Raw genomic sequence first — 22,762 nt, 5'->3', positions numbered from 1 at the left:
TATTACGAGCTGATAAAAAAAACATCAAAAATTGCTCCTTCAAAAAAAAAAAAAAAAAAAAAAAAAAAAATCGAAAATGAGATACTTTTTCATGTCTTGAACAATTTATTAAGCTTTCATATCAAAAATACTCCAAAATGCATCAAAGTACAAAGGAAAGAAAAGAAAAATAATATTTTTAATTTTTTCGAAATTTAAAAATTTTAGTCCCTAAATCGTTTGAGAAGGGCTTTAGCGAAGAAAAAACATGACCAATACAGAAATTTTAGCAGAACATATTTTTCAAAATATTTTATTGGTGGAAGGGAGAGGGAAAAGGGGGTACAAGAGTCAGATTTTGAAAAATTCAAAAATTTGAAATTTTTCAATTTTTTTCCGATTTTTACCTACATAAGAAAAAAATTTTCAAAAATTTCTAAACGAAGGAGAATTTGAAAGAAAAATTACGAAGTTTGATATAAAAATTGAAAAATGACAATTTCTCGATGTCTCAATTTTTGTGATGGTGGAGGAAGGGGGGGGGTCGAATCAAACATTTCTCTTTCGGCCCCTCTCCCCCCTCCAAAAATTTCACGCCATCTAATAAAAAATCGAAATTTCGAAAGGAACAGAGAAAAGAGGAAAAATTTCAAACACGTCACCTGCCAAAATTTCAGGTTTCAAAGAGCATTTTTCAATTTGTGGTGAGTTTTTTAAACCAAATTTGGGCCAAAGATTTAAAAAAATCGAAATCTTACCAAACTGACCTAGAAAGCCAAAATATCAACTTTATTTTCGACCCCCCCCCTCGAATCTATTAGAAACCGTTTAGAACCGTTTCGAGCAGTTCTGGAGCCTCCAGCAGGTTTTTGAGAAGTGGAATTTCCACAAAATTTAACCAAATCGAAATGGAAAACTAAAATTCACTTCGATATCTAATTTCGACATGCTAACTCGATTACTTTCCATGAGTTTCCAGCCGTTCTGGAGCCTCCAGCCATATTTCGAAAATTCCAGAGTTTCAAAAATGCCATAAAAATAGTCCTAATTGACTTCAGCCCGTATAGACGTGATTAATGATCGTTAGTGACCCACCTGTTCAATTATACGCCATTTTTATTCATTATTTCTCCAGCTATTTGGAAAATTGAAAATTTGAAAATATGCAATTCTGAACAGGCAGAGATCGATTTCGGAAAATTGATGCATATTCAATCGAATAGACCAATAACAAGTATACTGAACGTGTTTGTTTACAGAAGCTAAAGTTCATTTCGAAAGATTTTATAACTTTTTTTTTTTTTTTTTGAGAAACTGGAATTTCCAGAAAATTGCTGGAGGCTCCAAAACGGCCTAGAATCATTTTTAGCCGATTTGTCACGTTAAAAATAGGGCATAAACTTTTACAGAAGCTAAAGTTCATTTCAACAGATTTTATAACTTTTTTTTTTTTTGGAGAAACTGGAATTTCCAGAAAATTGTTGGAGGCTCCAAAACGATCTAGAATCATTTTTAGCCGATTCGTCACGTTAAAAATAGGGCATAAACTTTTACAGAAGCTAAAGTTCATTTCGACAGATTTTGTAACTTTTTTTTTTTTGGAGAAACTGGAATTTCCAGAAAATTGTTGGAGGCTCCAAAACGGTCTAGAATCATTTTTAGCCGATTTGTCACGTTAAAAATAGGGCACAAACTTTTACAGAAGCTAAAGTTCATTTCGACAGATTTCATAACTTTTTTTTTTGGAGAAAATGGAATTTCCAGAAAATTGCTGGAGGCTCCAAAACGGTCTAGAATCATGTTTAGCCGATTTGTCACGTTAAAAATAGGGCATAAACTTTTACAGAAGCTAAAGTTCATTTCGACAGATTTTATAATTTTTTTTTTTTTTGGAAAAACTGGAATTTCCAGAAAATTGCTGGAGGCTCTAAAACGGTCTAGAATCATTTTTAGCCGATTTGTCACGTTAAAAATAGGGCATAAACTGAATAACAGATTTTTTTTCGTCAATTAGCAGGGATGGTGAATTTTCCAAATTTTCAATCGTGAAATTGCTGGAGAAATATCACGATTTCGAACTGACAGAAATCAATTTTGGAAAAATGGCGTGCAATCGGTCAAGTAGGTCACTAACAAACCCATATCACATTTATACGAGCTAATGTCAGTTTGAACAGTTTTTAGAGAATTTTTTGAAAATCTGGAATTTCCAAAAGAAGGCTGGAGGCTCCAGAATAACTCAAAACCACTTTCAATCGACTCGGCGAGTTAAAATAAAGGGTATAAAGTAAATTTTAGCTCTTCAGCAATATTGGGTGAAATTTTGTGACTATTTTCAATTAAAAAACTCTACAGGATGCTCCAGAACTGCTCAAAACGGTTTGAAATCATCTCCAATCGATTCGGGAGGTCGAAAATAGGGTACAATCCAAATTTCAGCTCGCTAGACCAACCAATTTGGTAAAATTTTGATTTTTTGCCATTTTTTGTCCTAAATTTGATTTTTAAAAATTCATCAAAAATTTTTTTAGTTGAAATTTTTTAATTTTTTTTCTTTCGTCTTGTTCAAAAACGAATGAAATGGAGAACATTTCAATAATTTTCGAAGTGTGAGAAGGAATCAAAATTTCATCAGATCAACGTTCTTCCAAAATTTTGAGGGGTGACAAATTGAACTGCTCTCTTTTCTTCTCAGGACTTCATCGCTGAGCAACGAAAGAAAAATCACTCAGCCTGCAATCTTCCTCCCACCCTTCTCCACCTAAGAATCTACCAAATGAGCTTTTTCGAATATCAACGGCAGACAACCTCGTCGTAATCGAAAAAAAGGTAATAAACGAGCCAGCTGGTACTCGACACAAACACTTACTCTGCTCTTGGCACACGATTCCAAAATCTTGGCGACGAACGGTACAACGTACAGCATTTCGTGTTGTCCTTTGGAATGGGCTTCCAGCAATAACATCTTGATATCCAGATCGTCCATTAGGACCGGTTTATTCTTGCCTAACGTCATCATACCCAACCAATGGCCTAAATTTTTCAGCAACGTTCGATCCGAAAAATTTGCTATTGATTTGTCGCTACGTAACAGCACCTGAGGCACAGAAAAAAAATCGTATTAATTAAATTCATTCCATACCGTTTTAATTTTTTCCCTGTTTGATCCTCTTGGAAGAAGAGGGAACCAAATAATACAAGAAAAATGCTCACTCTAATATTACGATAAGTCTCGGTCAAGATCAGCTTATGCAATTCTTTGATTTTGAAGCAGTCCAAAAAATTCGAATACAATCCGTGGAAATTTTGTTCTATCGTTGCCCTCTTCATGACTAAATACTGGGCCAACCATCGGTAATGTTCTTCTCGTATCAGGTCTCGTAGTTCTTCGCACTAAAAAATCGTAGAAAAATATCCGGTTATTACACATCGTGACGAACAAACAACGAGTAGTGATCTCCTCGTTCAGCTCAGATCACCATAACAACCTCGTATAAACACGATTTTTAAAGCTTTTTATAAGGGGTACCAGGCTGGAAAAATTTTGATGCATTTTCCTTTGAAATTCCATCACAATAAAAAGAAATGATTAATCCAGCCACGAGCTAGAGAGTCCTTCGTGATCTTAAACCACAATCGACGAAGCTGGTACCCAAATAATTAACAGAAAGGCTCACCTTGACGGTTAAATTCATCTGGCTCAGATTATTAAACGTGAAAGCAATCTTATCCTGTAGACTTTCCGGTGGCACAGTCATCCTTTCGTCTTTCTCCGTAGATGCCAACAGCGTATCGATATTCGTAGCGTTCGCAATAGATGGCTACATTGAAGAAAAAAATATATATATTATTTAAAATACAAATTACTTTTTCTCAATCGTCAGCCAGGAAAAAAAAAACTAAAACTCACCCTAGTCGGCGTTCCAATCTTGGCAACTGGCGAAACATTAGTAACCGCAGCAGCGGCCGCCGCTACTGATCCTGCGCTAGTCATCGTGATGGATTTAAAAGGAGCAGCCGAAGATGCCGAATTGGCTGCTGCTACAGCCGCAGCTACCACGTTACTCGAAATGGCTGCTTGGCTTTTAGCCGGCGGATCGATACCTTGCACTCCGTACTCGATTAGCTGTAATTTAAATATATACACAAGTGAGATCATTTTTCGTCTATCGATACTCTCTCCTACAACACCCTCTCTTGGCGATCGTTGTCGTCGTCGTCTTTCTGTTCTCGAATTTCCAACAATGAGACGACACTGTAATAGCGATGATGATGATACTGATGATGGCGGTGGTGACGAACGTGTGCAGAAGCTAGCGATCTTCCATAACACGCAATCGCCTCTTTAGCGTTATTTTCTCTACTTCGAAGCGAGCTTTCGATAACCAAATAATCAAATCTCGTGTGAAATAAAATCGTTGCAATTTTGACACGTTAAAATTTTTTATTCCCGAAGCGACGAAATTTCAAAAACCCGAGCGAAAAAAATAAAAACCGAAAATGAACGAACGATCGCGTAAAAAATTCATATCGACGCATTTTTTAAAACCTTTTTTTTTCCGAAACAAGACTAAAAGTTAACCACGAGGAAAAAAATATCTATGATAACGAAATAGCGACACGTTCGTCGTAACCCCTCCCCCAACCTCATCGTTGATCGAGAAAATCATCCAACGTTAACAACCACCGGTGTCTTGATTTGGTGGCCGAATATTGCTCGAATTTCAAACGACGACGACGACAACAACCAACAGAATCGTTCAACAGTCGATCGATCCGTCCATAAAAATAACCACAATAATAATGGAGAATGACGCATAATATTATGATGACGATGAGGCTGTTTTTCTTACTTCGACTAAATGAGGTGGAAAATCACTGAAGTGTGGCAAAGCCATGACGTATTCGCACAATTTAGGAAGCTCTTTCAGTCGGAATTTAAATTGGTCCAGAGCGGCGATACCGAACGAGAACATTTTACTGTTGGTGGATTTACGCAGCGCGTCCACGATATACCTGATGCCGATTCCATAAAGCGATGGTTGTCTAAACAGGGGGAAAAATCGATAAGAATACAATATAAGAAATATGTACGAGTATTTAGGGTTTTAAAACTTTTCAGTATAATTTTCACTTACGGTACAAGTCCATGAGACAAAATTCCTCCAAACAGTTGTGCGGTAATATGTAACTCCTTATCTGGATACTGCGGGAAGAACTTGTACTCTTCGAATAGATTACGTATCATGCAGTTGTAAACCTCCTACGAAAAAAAAAACACACAATATTATCGAATATTACATCATCGCTAATCTAGTTGATTGGTCTTTTCTTGAATTATTTCGTGTTAAATAAGCCCAGTTTCAGGTTCAAGTACTTCAATTTTGCTCAAAATTATTTGTAGGTTTTAGGAAAGATAGAAATTCGCTATCTCTGGCTCTCTAACTTCGCTTGGGACAGGTGAGAGGTTTTTTTAGCACTTGGAATTATTCTTCATGAAACCCAAATTTGGGGTCCAACTGCACAGGACCAGTGGACCTTGAAGAAAATCTATCTAGCGGTGTTTTAAAGTAAATGAGAGTACACAGTTTCAAAAATATTTGCCAAAAATTTTAAAAATTAAAAATTGAAGGAGGGGGGGGGGTTTCAAAGCCTAAAAATTTTGGTCAGTACGTAACAAATTTTTACAATAGTCTTTTTTTGTAAAAAATGAAAAACTTGGTATGACCAATTTTGCAAAAATCTTGAAATTTCAATAAGCCAAATTATTAGTCAGATTTTGCGTTCCAACATAGGACTTGCACAAAATTTTTCAAACTGTACAAAAGTAGATCGAAAGATCAAGCAAAAATTTCTCACCTGTCAAAATTTCAAGTGCTAAAGTGCATTTTTCGATTTTTGGTGAATTTTTGAAAATCAAATTTAGGCCAAAAATGAGGGAAAAAATCAAAATTTTACCAAATTGGCCAAGAAAGCTGAAATTTGGGATACCTCCTATTTTCGACATGCCAAATCGATTGAAAACTGTTTCAAACCGTTTTGAGCAGTTCTGGAACCTCCAGCAGATTTTTGAAACTTTAAATTTCCTGAAAATTTCATCAAACGGAGATGGAAAGTCAAAATTTATTCTGCAAACTAATTTCAATACGCTACAAAGTCGTCTGCTGGTGGATTTCAAGTCGTTTTGGAGCATTCAGCGATTTTTTGAAAATTACTAGAGCCTCCAGTAGATTTTTGAAACTTTAAATTTCCTGAAAATTTCATCAAACGGAGTTGGAAAGTCAAAATTTATTCTGCAAACTAATTTCAATACGCTACGAAGTCGTCTGCTGGTGGATTTCAAGTCGTTTTGGAGCCTCCAGCGACTTTTTGAAAATTACTGGAGCCTCCAGTAATTTTTTGAAACTTGAAATTTCCCAAAAAAAATCATCAAACGAAGATGGAAAGCGGAAATTTATTTCACACTCCAATTTTAACACCCTCTGAAGACGACTTCAAGTGGGTTCAAGTAATCTTGGAGCCTCCAGCGACTTCTCAAAAAGTAGCTGGAAGCTTCAAAATCATTTAAAACCATTAGAAACCACCATGTAGTCGACTTCATATCGTATTGAAATTAGTTTGCGAAGTAAATTTCAGCTTGCCAACTCCATTTGGTAAAAGGTTGCGGGAATTTCAAGTTTCAAAAATCTACTGGAGGCTCCAGTAATTTTCAAAATTCGCTGAAGGCTCCAAAATGATTTGAACCCTATCTGAAGTCGTCTTCAGAGGATCTTAAAATTGGAGTGTAGAGTAAATTTCAGCTTTCCATCGCCATTTGATGGAATTTTGTGAAAATTCAAAGTTTCAAAAATTTGATGGAGGCTCCAGGAATTTTCAAAGTGTTCAGAGAGTGTTAAAATTGGAGTGTAGAGTAAATTTCAGCTTTCCCTCTCCATTTGACGAAATTTTGTGAGAATTTCGAGATTCAAAAATTTGCTGGAGGCTTCAGAACTGCTCAAAACGGTTTGAAACAGTTTCCAATCGATTTGGCATGTCGAAAATAGGATATATCCCAAATTTCAGCTTTCTTGGTCAATTTGGTAAAATTTTGATTTTTTTCGCTCATTTTTGGCCAAACTTTGATTTTTAAAAATTCACCAAAAATCGACAACCGCACTTTAGTACTTGAAATTTTGACAGGTGATAAATTTTTGCTTGATCTTTCGATTCATAGCGGCTTGATAAGTTGTTCTACTCTACGTACCTAATTTTAGAGAATTTTTTCGGGTTGAAACCAATTTTTACTACATCATTAAAAAAGTGGCAACACTGATTTTGACGGCATGCAGCGAATAGCTCTTGGAATGTAGAGCCAAATCAAAAAAAAAAAAAAAGTTCAATCCGTCAGTTGATTAGAATCACCATTCACAAAATTATGAAGGCGAGGGTGAGGGTAGGGGGGTAGAGCCCCAAAATATTTTTAAAAAATTCAAATATCGTGTGACGTGTCGTTTTAAACGTTTTCGAGACCGCTGAATACGAATATAAACTTATTTTTTCGATTCGACTCTTCCAACTCCTCCCACAGACATTCAAGAGGGTGTTGGAGGGGTCGAATCAGAAAAATAAGCTGATACTCGCATTTAACGCTCCCAAAAATCGAATAATAAATCATTTGTTACACGGTTTTTTCAACTTTAATAAAATTTTAGGGTTCAGTAGAGGGGAAGGGGAGTTGGGGAAATCGAATCATCAAAAAAATAGGTTGAGATATTCGTACTCACCGCTCTCACAAACCTAATAAACCATATGTCAGACAGTTTTTTTCATTTTCATAAAATTTTGGGAGTTCAACGAGGGGTGGGGGGAAGGGTTGGAGAGGTCGGATTGAAAAATTGAGTTGATATTCGTACTCAGCGCTATCAAAACCCCAACAAACCATATGTCACACGATTTTTTCAACTTTTGAGAAATTTAAGGGTCAAGAGGGGGGGGGGGGTGGAGTAAGACCAGAAAAATAAGTTCATATTCGTACTTAGCGCTATCGAAAACATATGAAACGATATGTCACACAATATTTGAAATTTTTTTACATATTGACCAAAATTTTGGGGCTTTGACCACCCCCCCTCCATTTTTAGAAATCTTATCGAAAAAAGTTCATAGTTATGTTATAAAAATGAATGCTGCCTGGGTGCCTTTTTTTCTTCAAATTTTCAAATTATATTTTCAAAATTCAGCAAACTTGAAAATTGAGATTTCAAAAAAAGCTCAATTTTGAACTTTTGAAATTTTGGGCAAACATTTTTGAAACTACTCTCGTTTACTCCAAAAAACACCGCAGAATATATTTTATCCAAATTACAGCTGCTCCGAGCAATTGGACTCGAAATTTGGGCTTCTTTCATGACAAGAAATTTCAACTGCTGAAAAAAATAAACCTCACTCCAACCTCAAAGGGGTTTTGGGGATCCAATGATGAACGATTTTTCACCATTCCCCATAGGCCATATGAGGAATACACAATCGGAATTCTTCAACTCAAAACTGAGCTTATTTAACCTAGAATGACCCCTCTCGCCCTTACTGCCCAACTCATTGAATTCTTCTACTTACAATTTCTCTTTTATTGGGCGATTCTTGGAATTTTTTCAACAAGTCGATTATTTCGTCTATGGACAAGGTCGGATGAGGCGGATGATTGTAAATACGTTGAAAATAGCTATTAGCTTCGTCTTCGATTTCTTTGGACGGCGTAGGGTAATTAATATCACCGGGATTCGATCCGGTGGTATTAGTTTCACCTGCACAAGAGCAAAATTCACATCGATAAGATACATCTAGGTATCATTTCAAATACAAACATTCAAAAAAAAAATCACCGTATCGTACCTCCTAATCTATTCTTATCAATTGCATTAGCCTGCGGTACCATACGACTCAACGGTACAATATTATTAGCCGGTAGCAGCGTCGATGACGTTCCATGACTAACTTGCGAACTGGCAGCGCCAACTCCGCCAGCAGCGCCGGCGGCGGCAGCGTTGCTAATTTGCGATAGCAATGGAAAAGGCGAATTCTGCGTTAAATTTATCAGTCTGGACGGAGATCCTGGAGTCGATACCAAAGGACCTAAGGTAGCTGCAACATAATACGAAATCGTCAAATAAAATTAATTCCATGTACGATGGAAATGGACAAATTATTACACTCGTATATTATATCTGTACTGACTGCAGTCTGCAGTTTCACACGAACCTGGTAAGTTGAAAGAGTTACTAGTCTGTTGAGGCGCAGCTGTCAGATTCAAGTTGGCCAAACTGGTGCCTAGATTGGCCAAATGATCTACAGCGGTGGGCGCCGTAATCGTCGGAGCGGTTGAGAAAATAGTCGCGGCTGGGTTAGGATTAAATGGTGGCGGATCGATGTTGCGATGGGTGCGCAGAACTCCTGGCGGAGCTGGTCGCGATTTGTTCATCAGTAAGTTACAGTTTGATATCAGAGTTAATATACCTTCGCCTACTTCTGGTGCTACGTTTCTGCAAGACAAACAAATAAAACGAAATTAGAAGATGAAAATACGTATGTAGTACTCGAAGTATAGATAATGAAGCGAAAATCGCCCGAAATGTAATAAAACTGAACTAAATTCAGCAAAAGATAAAAAAAAGGATGGTAAAAAACCTATTAAAATTATTCGAAAAATTATTGAAAAATTAACAAGTAAGACGAAACAATTTTTTTACCATTTAATGAGACTTGAAATATTTTATCGACTTCCAAGGTATATAAACGTTTTCATAATCTTTCTTTCTTTTCAAAATTGAGAAGGAAAATTTGAAAAAATTACAGGGAAATACTTTTTTTGCCCTTTTTTCAATAAACTAATTTCCAAAATGGGATCACAATACTCCTACAGAGGCACCTGCACCCTCAATTTTGATAAAAATTCAAAAAAGGAAAAACAAAATGAAATATTTTGAAGTTCAAAATGGAGAAAAATTAGGAAAAATAAGATTTTTTGAGGGGGAGGGGTGCGAGAGGGGGGGTACGGGGAGAAAATTGACTTTAGTCATCATTTTTCATTTTCAAAAAAAAAAACGTGAAAAAATGAAAGAAAAATCAGAATTTTGAAATAAAAAACAAATAAAAGGGAGAAGAACTTTTTCGCAAGGTTGAAAAAAAAACAAAACCTTTCACTGGCAATTTTTATTTAAAAACAAGAGTTTTTAAAAATTTTCATTTTTTTTGAATTTTTGTTGAATTTTGATTAAAAAAAAGCAGGATTTTAATTTCAGTAAAAAAAGACAAGACTACATATTTCTATAATTGTGATTTTAAAAAAAACAGAATTTTCTGGAGAGGGGGAGTAAATTTACTCCAGTCAAAATTTTTCATTTCCAAAAAAAAATAATAATAAAAAATTAAAAAAAAACATGAAAAAATGAAAGAAAAATCAGAATTTTGAAATAAAAAACAAATAAAAGGGAGAAGAACTTTTTTGCAAGGTTGAAAAAAAACAAAACCTTTCACTGGCAATTCTTATTTAAAAAATAAGTTTTTAAAAATTTTCATTTTTTTTGAATTTTTGTTGAATTTTGATAAAAAAAAGCAGGATTTTAATTTCAGTAAAAAAAGACAGGACTACTCATTATTTCTATAATTGTGATTTAAAAAAAAAACAGAATTTTTCTGGAGAGGGGGAGTAAATTGACTCAAGTCATAATTTTTCATTTCCAAAAAAAAAAAACAAAAAAAATGTGAAAAAATGAAATAAAAATCAGAATTTTGAAATAAAAAACAAATAAAAGGGAGAAGACCTTTTTCGCAAGGTTGAAAAAAAAACAAAACCTTTCACTGGCAATTTTTATTTAAAAAACAAGAGTTTTTAAAAATTTTCATTTTTTTTGAATTTTTGTTGAATTTTGATTAAAAAAAAGCAGGATTTTAATTTCAGTAAAAAAAGACAAGACTACATATTTCTATAATTGTGATTTTAAAAAAAACAGAATTTTTCTGGAGAGGGGGAGTAAATTTACTCCAGTCAAAATTTTTCATTTCCAAAAAAAAATAATAATAAAAAATTAAAAAAAAACATGAAAAAATGAAAGAAAAATCAGAATTTTGAAATAAAAAACAAATAAAAGGGAGAAGAACTTTTTTGCAAGGTTGAAAAAAAACAAAACCTTTCACTGGCAATTCTTATTTAAAAAATAAGTTTTTAAAAATTTTCATTTTTTTTGAATTTTTGTTGAATTTTGATAAAAAAAGCAGGATTTTAATTTCAGTAAAAAAAGACAGGACTACTCATTATTTCTATAATTGTGATTTAAAAAAAAAAAACAGAATTTTTCTGGAGAGGGGGAGTAAATTGACTCCAGTCATAATTTTTCATTTCCAAAAAAAAAAAAAAACAAAAAAAATGTGAAAAAATGAAAGAAAAGTCAGAATTTTGAAATAAAAAACAAATAAAAGGGAGAAGACCTTTTTCGCAAGGTTGAAAAAAAAACAAAACCTTTCACTGGCAATTTTTATTTAAAAAACAAGAGTTTTTAAAAATTTTCATTTTTTTTGAATTTTTGTTGAATTTTGATTAAAAAAAAGCAGGATTTTAATTTCAGTAAAAAAAGACAAGACTACATATTTCTATAATTGTGATTTTAAAAAAAACAGAATTTTCTGGAGAGGGGGAGTAAATTTACTCCAGTCAAAATTTTTCATTTCCAAAAAAAAATAATAATAAAAAATTAAAAAAAAACATGAAAAAATGAAAGAAAAATCAGAATTTTGAAATAAAAAACAAATAAAAGGGAGAAGAACTTTTTTGCAAGGTTGAAAAAAAACAAAACCTTTCACTGGCAATTCTTATTTAAAAAATAAGTTTTTAAAAATTTTCATTTTTTTTGAATTTTTGTTGAATTTTGATAAAAAAAAGCAGGATTTTAATTTCAGTAAAAAAAGACAGGACTACTCATTATTTCTATAATTGTGATTTAAAAAAAAAACAGAATTTTTCTGGAGAGGGGGAGTAAATTGACTCAAGTCATAATTTTTCATTTCCAAAAAAAAAAAACAAAAAAAATGTGAAAAAATGAAATAAAAATCAGAATTTTGAAATAAAAAACAAATAAAAGGGAGAAGACCTTTTTCGCAAGGTTGAAAAAAAAACAAAACCTTTCACTGGCAATTTTTATTTAAAAAACAAGAGTTTTTAAAAATTTTCATTTTTTTTGAATTTTTGTTGAATTTTGATTTAAAAAAAGCAGGATTTTAATTTCAGTAAAAAAAGACAGGACTACATAATATGTATTTCTATAATTGTGATTTTAAAAAAAAAACAGAATTTTTCTGGAGAGGGGGAGTAAATTGACTCCAGTCATAATTTTTCATTTCCAAAAATAAAAAAAATGAAAAGTACAGAACAAAAAAAAACAAATGAATGGAAGAGAAACTTTTTTGCAAGGTTGAAAAAAAAACCAAACCTTTCACTGGCAATTCTTATTAAAAAAACAAGATTTTTTAAAATTTTCATTTTTTTGAATTTTGATAAAAAAACAAGATTTTAATTTCAATAAAAAAAGACAGGACTATTTCTATAATTGTGATTTTAAAAAACAGAATTTTTCTGGAAAGGGGGAGTAAATTGACTCTGGTCATAATTTTTCATTTCCACAAAAAAAAAAAATGAAAAGTACAGAACAAAAAAAAACAAATGAATGGAAGAGAAACTTTTTTGCAAGGTAGAAAAAAAAACTTTTTCAAGTTTTGGGCAAAAAATGAACTTTTTTTTGAATTTTGACAAAAAAGCAGGATTTTATTTCTTTCAGTGAAAAAAGCAGAATATTTATTTTTTTTAAAAAAAGAGAATTTTAAAAACTTTAAAAAAAACCTTTTTTGATTTTTTTGAAAAAAATTTTTTTTTTGAATTTTTGGCGCATGTACTTTTTTTAGAAATTCTAGCAAAATTGCAAGACTTTTTTTTTGAATTTTTGTTAAAAAGTAGGACATCATCAAAATATTGGCTAAAAAGCGCGACTAATATTTCAAAATTCTGCCAAAAAAGCAGGACTTTTTGCAAGGTAAGTAGATGAGAAAGGAGGATTTTTTCAAAAATTTGGCCAAAAATAAGACTTTCTTACTTTTTAAGAATTTTGGCACAAAATACAAGTCCTTTTTCGCAAACTTTGGCAAAATCACGACGTTTGTGAGATTTGACAAAAAAAAAGGCAGGACATTTATCTGCATTTATGACAAAATTGCGGAATTTTTCCAAAAAAACAGGACATTTTTTGGCAAACTTGACGAGCTGAAGAATTTTTTTCAACATTTTGATCAAAAAGGAAGATTCTTAAATAAATCTGGTGAAGAAATTTTAGCCCAAGTGTCAAAAATGACTCGTTTCTCAACCCTGGGTGGAAAATTCAAGAGCTTTTTAGTAATCCCCCCCCAACCCCAAAAAAAAACAGGTTTCAAGTTTTGTAAAAATATCTACATGATTTTTTTTTTCGAAAATTTGACAAAAATCAGACTTTTTTGCAAGTTTGGCCAACAAAAAACATAAATTTTAGCATAGTTTGGCATAAAAATCAGAATTTTTTTAGCAAGTTTGAAAAAAAATGCAGGGCTTTTTTGGCGCATTCCATCAAAACAGTAAATCTTCGGGCATTTTGACAAAAAAAGGTAGAAATTTCAGGCAAATTTGGAAAAATTTCTAACTATGGCAAAAAATCAGCCTTTTCTAACAGTTTGACAAAAAAGCAGGATTTTCTGTTGCAATTCTAACCAAAAAAAAGTGCAATATCGACAAATGAAACAAATTTTTCTACAAGTTGTCAAAAAATCAAGAAGCAATTCTGACAAAAATGCAGAACTTTGAGCGTGTTTTGCAAAAAGTGAGCCTTTTTCGCCACATTGGCCAAATAACACATTTTTTAAGCAATTTTAGCAAAAAAAAAAAAGATTTTTCTAGGAATTTCGTTCAATAATCAGGATTTTTTGAGTTTTTCTCACCCTTTTTGAAAAATGAACCCAAAACACAAAAATAACCTACAATTTTACGACTTTATTTTTTTTGAAAACATTCTTGATCTCGAAAGATACATACATACATACATTATTATAATCTCATCCACGTCAAAAATCACCCTTTCCCCAATCCATACAAAAATATTCCGTACACTGGATCGATTCACTTACCCTACGCAAGATTGCAAACAAGTTAGCATAGTCGCAATCGTCTCTTGTGGTAACTGAACGGATTTCGGATGCGATTCATCTTTACCAAATGTTCCACCGCTGACCAATTGACTGCAACGTCGCTGCAGAAAACACAAAAAAACACACACACGATATTATGGTTATCGAAAAAATACACTTCGATACACGTAAGTTCAATATTTCATCATCTAAGACAAAGAGTCAAAATCAGAGAGGGTTAGAATCAAATAACGAATCTACGACAACGACAATATTTCATAATACATATAAATTTCGCGAAACCGAAAGCTAGTTATCCGAAATTTTCCGAAATATTCAAAAATGGCTAGAGCACACTAGCACAAGTAACGTTAAAAATCACACAAGTTTCAGGTAGGTAGGTAGGTAGGTAGGTAGTGAATTAACACACCTCGTCCGAGACACTACCAAACGTCGAATCGTTTGACAATAATCGCGAGATCAATTAGTTGCAAGTAGTAGATTAGGCATGTTCGAGCACGATTAACGATTACGAGTTCGACATCGACGACTCCAAAGTCAACCAAGTACAATGTACTGTATGCACAATACGAGGAGTACGGAAAATAATCACGATAATAACGCTCCCCTACTCTCGTCTCCGTCTCTCTCACCCTCACTCTATCTCTCTCGCTCACACACACGCAACATAGTCATATCGCATCGTTTGTCTATAGAAGAAAAATGTTGCATGTAGTCGACGATTATTCGAAATATTATTTATACGATCTTGCATTTTGCAGTCAGTCTAACACCAGCAGCAGCAGCAGCAATTCGCAAGTTGAGCCGAGAACAGAACACCACCACCATCAGACTGTCGGATCGGTATGCGCTGTTTCTCTGCTCAGTGCTCACGAGTCATCATTTTTATTAAACAGAACCATTCGATTGGACCGTGAAACTGAAAAGTGCCACGAAAGCTTTTTTATCGCAACGTGCGCATGAAAAGCATCGCCAGACACAGAGACAATCAAATTCCAGTATCTCGTCTTTTTTTTTTCGAAACCTTTCCATCAGTGAAAGATCCGACCAATTCCACGAAATTTTTCACATCGAGTCGATTTATTCTCCGAAATTATTCAGTTGGCTCCTTATCAACGTTTGATGATATTTTCAAGCAGCTGAATACGTACGATAATCGGTTAGTTGGTCAGTTAGTCAGACAGGCAGACATATGCAACGTTTGTGAACGCGGTTCGAGGTTCGAATCGAAACCACATCGATGACGACCTGTCTCCGGAAATGGTTATCGAAGTGGTGACGGTGACAGGCGAGGAAGGGAAGAAGTATAAAAGACCCGAATGTGATTACTCGGTAATCGACGGTATTGCTATTTTTATCACATGAAATTATTAATTTAACGATTAAAGAGCAACAATAGACAAAACCGTAGTGTATTTCCGACAAAATTGGGAGCATTTTATACTCAAAAGGAGAGTGACAAATGCAGAGAGCAAAAGAAGACAGATCGTGAGATGTGAGAAAAAAATTTGTCGAAGAGATTCAAAATTTAGAGGATCGTCAGAAAATATGAGATAATGATAAATTCTCGTGTATTGCCCAAAAATTGAGGCTTCCCAATTTTGAATTTATATTTTTTTTCAACTCAACTCTCATGGTTTTCACTTTCACACGAAGGAAGAACTTTGAACGTGATACATACTTTTGAAACCGAACAGAATAAGTTGCAGAGATTTTACACAACCGCGTAATCAAATCAACTTCATCAGACATCATCACTTATCTCATGAGATACGAGATTTCAAAGAGAAACGCCACGTCTTTCGGTCTTCCACTTCCGATAAATGCTGGGAGGGAAAATACTGTATATGGCTCTTCGATTTGAACGAAAATAAAAGGAACGACAACGTCATCATTTTCACCACCCTCAGATCACATTAATTAGTTACCCATGGCTCATGGTAAGAGTTGGAAGGGTCAGATTCGGAAACTAAGCAGATATTCGAACTCAGAACCCCAAAAACCCAAACAAACGATAGGTCACACATCATATTTTTTTTTCACCTTCAGTACCAAATTGATGCATCACATCAGTGGTACGAACTAAAAGACTCAGATGAAAAAACTAAATTCATATTCGAACTTAACGTCCCAAAAACACTAGCAAACGATATACCACACGGTATTGACATTTTTTTCGTCATGAAACCAAATTGGGGCCCTTCTAAGTAGTAGGCGTTGAAATGGCCAAATCGGAAAAATAAGCAGATATTCCGACTCAGCACCTCAAACCTTCAAACAATCGATATGTCACACGACATCGTATTTTTCAGGGTCAAACCCGGGGGGTGGGGTGGGGTGGGGTGGGAGGTGTATTTTAGAGATTGGCGCGATCAGATATAAAAACTAAGTATACATTCGGACTCAGCACCCCAAAAACGCAAACAAACAATATGTCACACGACATTGTATTTTTTTTATCAACTTCAGGGTCAAACGGAGGGGGAGGGGTCTATTGTAGAGGTAGGCGGGATCAGATTGAAAAACCAAGTAGATATTCGGACTCAGCACCTCAAAACTCTAAATAAACGATATGTCACACGACATCGTATTTTTTCATCATCTTCAGGGTCAAATGGGGGGGGGGGGGTGTCAATTGTAGAGGTAGGCGGGATCAGATCAAAAACGAAGCAGATATTCGGACTCAGCACCTCAAAACCTCAAACAAACAATATGTCACACGACATCGTATTTTTTTTATCAACTTCGGGGTCTAACAGGGGGGGGGGGGTGGTGGTGGTATATTTTAGAGATAGGCGGGATCAAATCAAAAAACAAAGTGGATATTCGGACTCAGCACCCCAAAAACTCAAACAAACAATATGTCACACGACATTGTATTTTTTTATCAACTTCAGGGTCAAACGGAGGGGGGGGCGAGGTCAATTGTAGAGGTAGGCGGGATCAGATCAAAAAACAAAGCAGATATTCGGACTCATCACCTCAAAACCCCAAACAAACACTATGTTACACGACATCTAATTTTTTGTATCTACCACAGGGTCAAACGGGGGGGGGGGGGTATATTTTAGAGATAGGCGGGATCAAATCAAAAAACCAAGTGGATATTCGGACTCAGCACCAAACAAACCCAAACAAACGATATGTCACACCACATCATACTTTTTTTTAATTTTTAGGGCCCAATTGGGCTGCCTATTGTGGAGGTTGGAAGGGTCAGATTAAAAAACTAAGTAGATATTCGAACTCAGCGCTTCTAAAAATCTAACAAACAACATTTAACACATCGTTATCAATTTTTTCATCTTTCAACTAAATTTGGGGTGCTTGTGAGTTGTGATAGGAGTTGGAGAGGTCAAATCTAAAAAACGAGTAGATATTTGAACTCGGGGTCCCAAAAACTCAAACAAACGATATGTTACACGACATCATTATTTTTTCCATTTTCGAGCCTACAATGGGATGCCTATGGTAGGGGCCAAAGGAGGGGTTCGATGAAAAAATTGAGCAGATATTCGAATTCAACACGACAGGAACCCAAACAAACGATATGTGACACGACATAATCTTTTCTTAATCTTCAGGATTACATTGAGGTGACAGTGGAAGGGGCTAGAGGAGGGGTCTAACCAAAAAATTGAGTAGATATTCGAATTCATCGCCTCAAAACCCCAAACAAACGATATGTCACATGACGTCATTTTTTTCATCTTCAGAAGGGCCAAATTGAGGTGCCAGAGATAGTATTTGGCAGGTTCAGGTCAAAAAAATAAGCAAGTATTCGGACTCAAACGAGATGTCACGATATCATTTCTTTCATCTTTAGATCCACACCGGGGTGCTTGTGATAGGTGCTGGAGGGGCCAAATCAAAAAATTGATTACATTTTCGGACTCAGCGCTCCAGAGACCTAAACAAACGATATGTCACATGACACAATTTTATTCCACCTTCAAGGCTAAATTGGTGTACCTGCAGAGGTGGGGATTGGAAGGGTCAAATGAAAAAACTAAATAAATTTTCGAACTCAGCACTCCTAAAAACCTAACAAACGATATGTAACACGCCATTATTATTTTTTTCATCTTCGCTCTTCAGACCAAATTAAGGCCCCCAATGAAGGGGTCGGATGAATCAGATCAAAAAACTGAGTCGAGATTCGGACTCAGCATGTCTGAAAACCTAACTAACGATAGTACTTATGACACTGCGTTATTCATCATTTTCAAAGCTGCTAAAAATTACCCCCCCCCCAACCTTTTTTGGAATAAGTGGCCTATTCTATTTTCTTTATTCTACGCCATATTTCGATTTTATACAAATTAAGGTTGGTACAACAACGGTCAATTAATGTTCAGTTCTCGAAATCATGAGTAATTTTCCAACGACTTCTTTTCAAAAAGGTACAATAATAACCCCCCCCCCCCCCTCCGCCCTAGACGACTTGGAAATTTCAGGCTGAAACACGATTCTCTTTTGATGTTCTATAACGCCTGTTCGAACTGTTTTTTTTTCCATACTTGCAGAACTTGAAAAGTTATGGCTGAGAAACCAAAATATGAAACCTTTAGAACCCCCTTCCCCTCTCATCCTCTCCCAAAAGACAAGATAAACGCGGTTCCAGCTAAAATTTATTTTTTTTTCGATAACGAAATTTTCATCATTCAAATTCTCAGTCATGAGAAAGAAAACTGGAGCCTCTTGAAAAAAAGATCGTTTTCGAAAAAAAAAAAAACGCATTCATTTTTCATTCCAAAACCGAAGGTCTCGATGACAGTCTTCATTCGGTGAAACATGACTCATTATTTTCTATTTGCTCAATTCGTCATTTTTTCCCATTTCAACTTGCAAAGAGAACTACATCGCCATCATCCTCTCTCTCCTCCCCTCCGACCCTAAATTAGTTTCAATTTCATTCTTAATCCAAGTTTCAAGCTAGAAGGGAAACGAGAGGAGGGGAAGACACAACAATCTATCAGTGCTGGTATTACGACTCTCCGTCAAACGTTGACAGAGCGTTAACCGAGGTCGAAGCACCGGTTAACTATTGTTCAACGGTCCGTCAAATGTTGACGGAGCTTTGACGGAGTGTCGTAATACCAGCCCTTAGTCTCGCTCTCAGAGAAAAATCGTCATTCCTTTCGATAAATTTTTCAAGAATAAACTCGAAAAAAAAGGCACAATAAAACCTGAGAAACAAGCTCGCCTATTTTCAACAAAGAAAAGAAAAAAACGCCAACATACCATACAGCATTACTCACTCGAAAAACTGCACCACACACGACGACTACTTTACGTTCACCTATTCGATAAGATGACTCATCGATACCAACTAAAAATCTTCAAAATAGACGTTCGTATTCGCACAATATTTTATCGATTACTGCGTCGTCGTTGTCGTTGTCGTCGAATCGAAAATGAAAAATACGACCGCCGCTGCTGTCGAAGCTACGACGAATGTGGGTTTTTTGGTGACAGGGAGGGGGTGGGTGCGATTTCATAAAGTAAACACTCGAAATTTACCTGCAGAAATTTGATAAGAGCTGAAACAAACATTTCGCCTTGATCTCGTATTTTATCCGAAAGCCATTTTTCTAGTTTTAGGTATTCTCGTCTGGAGGCTAAACAGGCTAAATCGATGGCGAATTGTAACGATTGCGAGTTGAGTAAAGATGATAACGCCTGAAACGATTATTAGCGTTAGTTTACGAGATGATCTTTGGTGGAGAGAGATTTGGTAGACGAACACAACAAAAACGAGAACACTAACAGTCGACTGAGTCGATACCTTAAGATCGTGAGCAATGTCTAGTATCCTGGATAATCTCGACTGGTCATTTTCTCCTCTCAGGTACCAGTCAGCCATGCACTGGATTAAAAGCTGTTTAATGGTTATGTTCTGCGGAGAAGAAAAAAGTACACAGTAGAAAGACGTGGCCGTTGAAGATGATTCAGAGGACACAAGTACATAGATAGATTGAATACTTACTTGAGTATGCCAGACTTGATGCAGGATAACGGTGGAATTGGCATGGTTGGCTAAAAATATAGGTATTAGACTGGATAGTAATTCTTGCCTGAATAACGTCATCGGTTGATTGATCTGAAGCAAAGCTACGATCAAAATATCCGGACAGTGTTGTATGGGGAATTTGAGTAATTCTTGGACTTGGCTGACTAGACCGCGATCGGCTAGATGCATCAGTAAATCAATCAAATCGAGAGAACGCCACGATGCGACATCTTTGTTATCGTTTTCCGGCGGTGTTTTCAACATATTCGTATCGACCGGATGGAAATTGTAATCGGCGAAACAAAATATATCCGAGTTTTTCAGTATTTGATTTATCAACGTGAACTGTAACGATGCAAAAAATGTATTAAAAATATTCCGTTAGTTTCGTTCGAGGTGCTCGAAAATCTAAACATGTCGATTAAGTAATCGTTTAGGCTACGATACGTACTTGCGATTCGGGATGTTTCCAATGCCTGTAGAATACATCGACTGGGAATCTGTCTGGCGGGCATCCTTGCGTTTGTAATCCCAATTTAAGCGTAGTAATCAACAAACCAAGACCTAATCTGTCTTTCACGTGTAATTCGTTACAATCTATTTCGCGTGTTACGTCCATCCACGATAAATTCGGACTCTGTGAGCAAAATAATTACACGATTAATACGCAGAAAAAGTCAATCGTAAGTGAAATATGTGGTCGAGAAAAATATACTAACGAATTCTTGCAAAAGCTGCGTAAACACGTCGAGATTCCACGTAGTAGGCGGTTGATTTTCACTCGATGATTCCGAATCTCGTTTAGTACCTCCGGAAGTCCATAGAGCTAAATCATCGAGTCCACTGTGAGTTCTAACCATCATAACGATTATACGTGCCACTACCGTAGGGCTCAAGTCTCTAAGATGTAAGCTATTCATGTTCTGACGACCTTCCTCCAACGTGTTGCAAAAGTTGTAGCCCATCTCCATAATAAGGTTGGATATGGAGTCGTCAATCTATTAAAACAATCGAAAGGAATTAATATTCAGCGAAGCAACGATGCTCGAGGAACAGTCGAGAAGCACGTACCATGTTATTAGACATGGCTGTAGATTCTTGAGTCATTTTGTCTATTTCCAGATCGAAATCCAAGCTAGGATATATCAGCGGAGATAACACAACGGGTACGAGTTCGCGTGGAAAATCACGACGTAAGCTACTCAGGAAAAGATCCTTCGATTCTGAATTCAGACCTGTGAAAATGTGAATGATTGCGTTATACGTTGTGACGTAATATTGGCAATGTCGTACTATTCCAAGGTTCAAACTTACCGAATAAATCTTTGGCACTGAATAAATAAGTTAAAATGAAGTGAAGAACTTGAGGAGTAGCGTCGTGCAATCCACCTTCTTGTAGTTTGCTGGATTTATCTGAAACATTAACCGTACATTTCAGTTATATTGATCTCACGAGTGAACAACATACAAGATATAGTTTACAAACCTTCGCCAATGTAACTGTTAATTAATAACGGTAATTTTTGCTTGACAAATTGTAAAGCAGAATCAGCTATTTCTTGGTTCGAAGAATGTAGCAAGGCTAAACCGAACACTACCTCTTGAACTGGTGTGAGTTTGACGATCTTACTGAACACAGTTAACAACTGACTCGGATTCTTTACAAACTACGAATCAAAATACACGGTAAATAGTACGCAATTACAACGTAGAATACGTAAAGGATGATTGAATTTACATTTTCCTGTTGCAGTGCTCTATCGATAGCAAAACCTAGCACTGAGACCAGCGCCGGCTTACCCAATAGAACCGAACACTCTTGCGTTAGTAACTGAATCTGTTGAAAATCTTTACTATTAGGCGTTCTGATGGCATCAGAGTTAAAATCGATTTCCGAAAATAAACAACGCAATAGATGACGATCAGCTTCTAAGCCGTGACATGATATTATCTGCGAAACAGAAAAAAGATACAGTTGATGAGTAGATAGTAATACTACGTCCGAAGGTGGTATCTCTAACACGAGTTCGTGAGTGCGAGAGCAGCAACTTACTTCAGAGAGTTCTTGAACACAAGTGTTATAATTACGCTTTGACAAAGTTGCAACAAGGTAACTTATTTGTGATAAAGCAATTGACAATGAATCTAGGTTCATAGTTCCATGAATGCGGCTTCGAAAGCTTCAAAATCTTTTGAAGCTTTCTTAAAAATCCAACAGATACTTCCGCTCAAAACGTTTCTATTTGTGATGTAATAACAATATTCGAAATTATTTGCGTTCAACATCGGGATTGATGTATGGAACTTTCGAAACTTATACGTTACTATTTACAAAGAACAAACATTTCGATTGTTTTAATAGTCACTTGTACGATCACCGCGAATTGAAAAACACTCTACATAATAATTAAACACCCGTTAATTCACATTGAAAAAGAACAACCGAAAGAAAAATACGAAACACACCGACATTGCGATTTTCAGAAAAACGAACAATGAAGTAGGCATTGACACCGTAGAACGCATCGATTGGCCCGGTTGTTTTTTCCCCATCGCTCGATTTAGTTAGTTTCA

At 35.4% G+C, this 22,762-nt stretch overlaps 1 protein-coding gene across 2 annotated transcripts in view; it reads right to left on the bottom strand.

Moving 5' to 3' along the window:
* Positions 1-22,682, bottom strand: part of Not1 (CCR4-NOT transcription complex subunit 1) — a 41,705-nt gene extending 19,023 nt beyond the window's left edge. The window contains exons 1-20 of one of the 2 annotated variants that reach the window (XM_065360893.1): positions 22,242-22,682; positions 21,927-22,139; positions 21,675-21,855; positions 21,503-21,601; positions 21,260-21,423; positions 20,908-21,186; positions 20,640-20,825; positions 20,165-20,533; positions 19,946-20,074; positions 19,699-19,857; positions 14,155-14,276; positions 9,217-9,497; positions 8,851-9,099; positions 8,575-8,762; positions 5,118-5,242; positions 4,833-5,025; positions 3,890-4,105; positions 3,657-3,800; positions 3,193-3,372; positions 2,849-3,076 (exon numbers count right to left, since the gene is read on the bottom strand). In XM_065360893.1, the coding sequence (XP_065216965.1) occupies positions 2,849-3,076; positions 3,193-3,372; positions 3,657-3,800; positions 3,890-4,105; positions 4,833-5,025; positions 5,118-5,242; positions 8,575-8,762; positions 8,851-9,099; positions 9,217-9,497; positions 14,155-14,276; positions 19,699-19,857; positions 19,946-20,074; positions 20,165-20,533; positions 20,640-20,825; positions 20,908-21,186; positions 21,260-21,423; positions 21,503-21,601; positions 21,675-21,855; positions 21,927-22,139; positions 22,242-22,343 (3,807 nt within the window). In that variant the 5' untranslated portion in view covers positions 22,344-22,682. The remainder of the gene's footprint in view (positions 1-2,848; positions 3,077-3,192; positions 3,373-3,656; positions 3,801-3,889; positions 4,106-4,832; positions 5,026-5,117; positions 5,243-8,574; positions 8,763-8,850; positions 9,100-9,216; positions 9,498-14,154; positions 14,277-19,698; positions 19,858-19,945; positions 20,075-20,164; positions 20,534-20,639; positions 20,826-20,907; positions 21,187-21,259; positions 21,424-21,502; positions 21,602-21,674; positions 21,856-21,926; positions 22,140-22,241) is intronic. The other variant, XM_065360894.1, reaches the window with a different exon arrangement.
* Positions 22,683-22,762: the final 80 nt, after the last annotated feature.

Source organism: Planococcus citri, chromosome 4, assembly GCF_950023065.1.
Source record: "Planococcus citri chromosome 4, ihPlaCitr1.1, whole genome shotgun sequence".
In the NCBI taxonomy this organism is placed as follows: domain Eukaryota; kingdom Metazoa; phylum Arthropoda; class Insecta; order Hemiptera; family Pseudococcidae; genus Planococcus; species Planococcus citri.
This window is presented reverse-complemented; position numbering and strand designations above follow the sequence as displayed.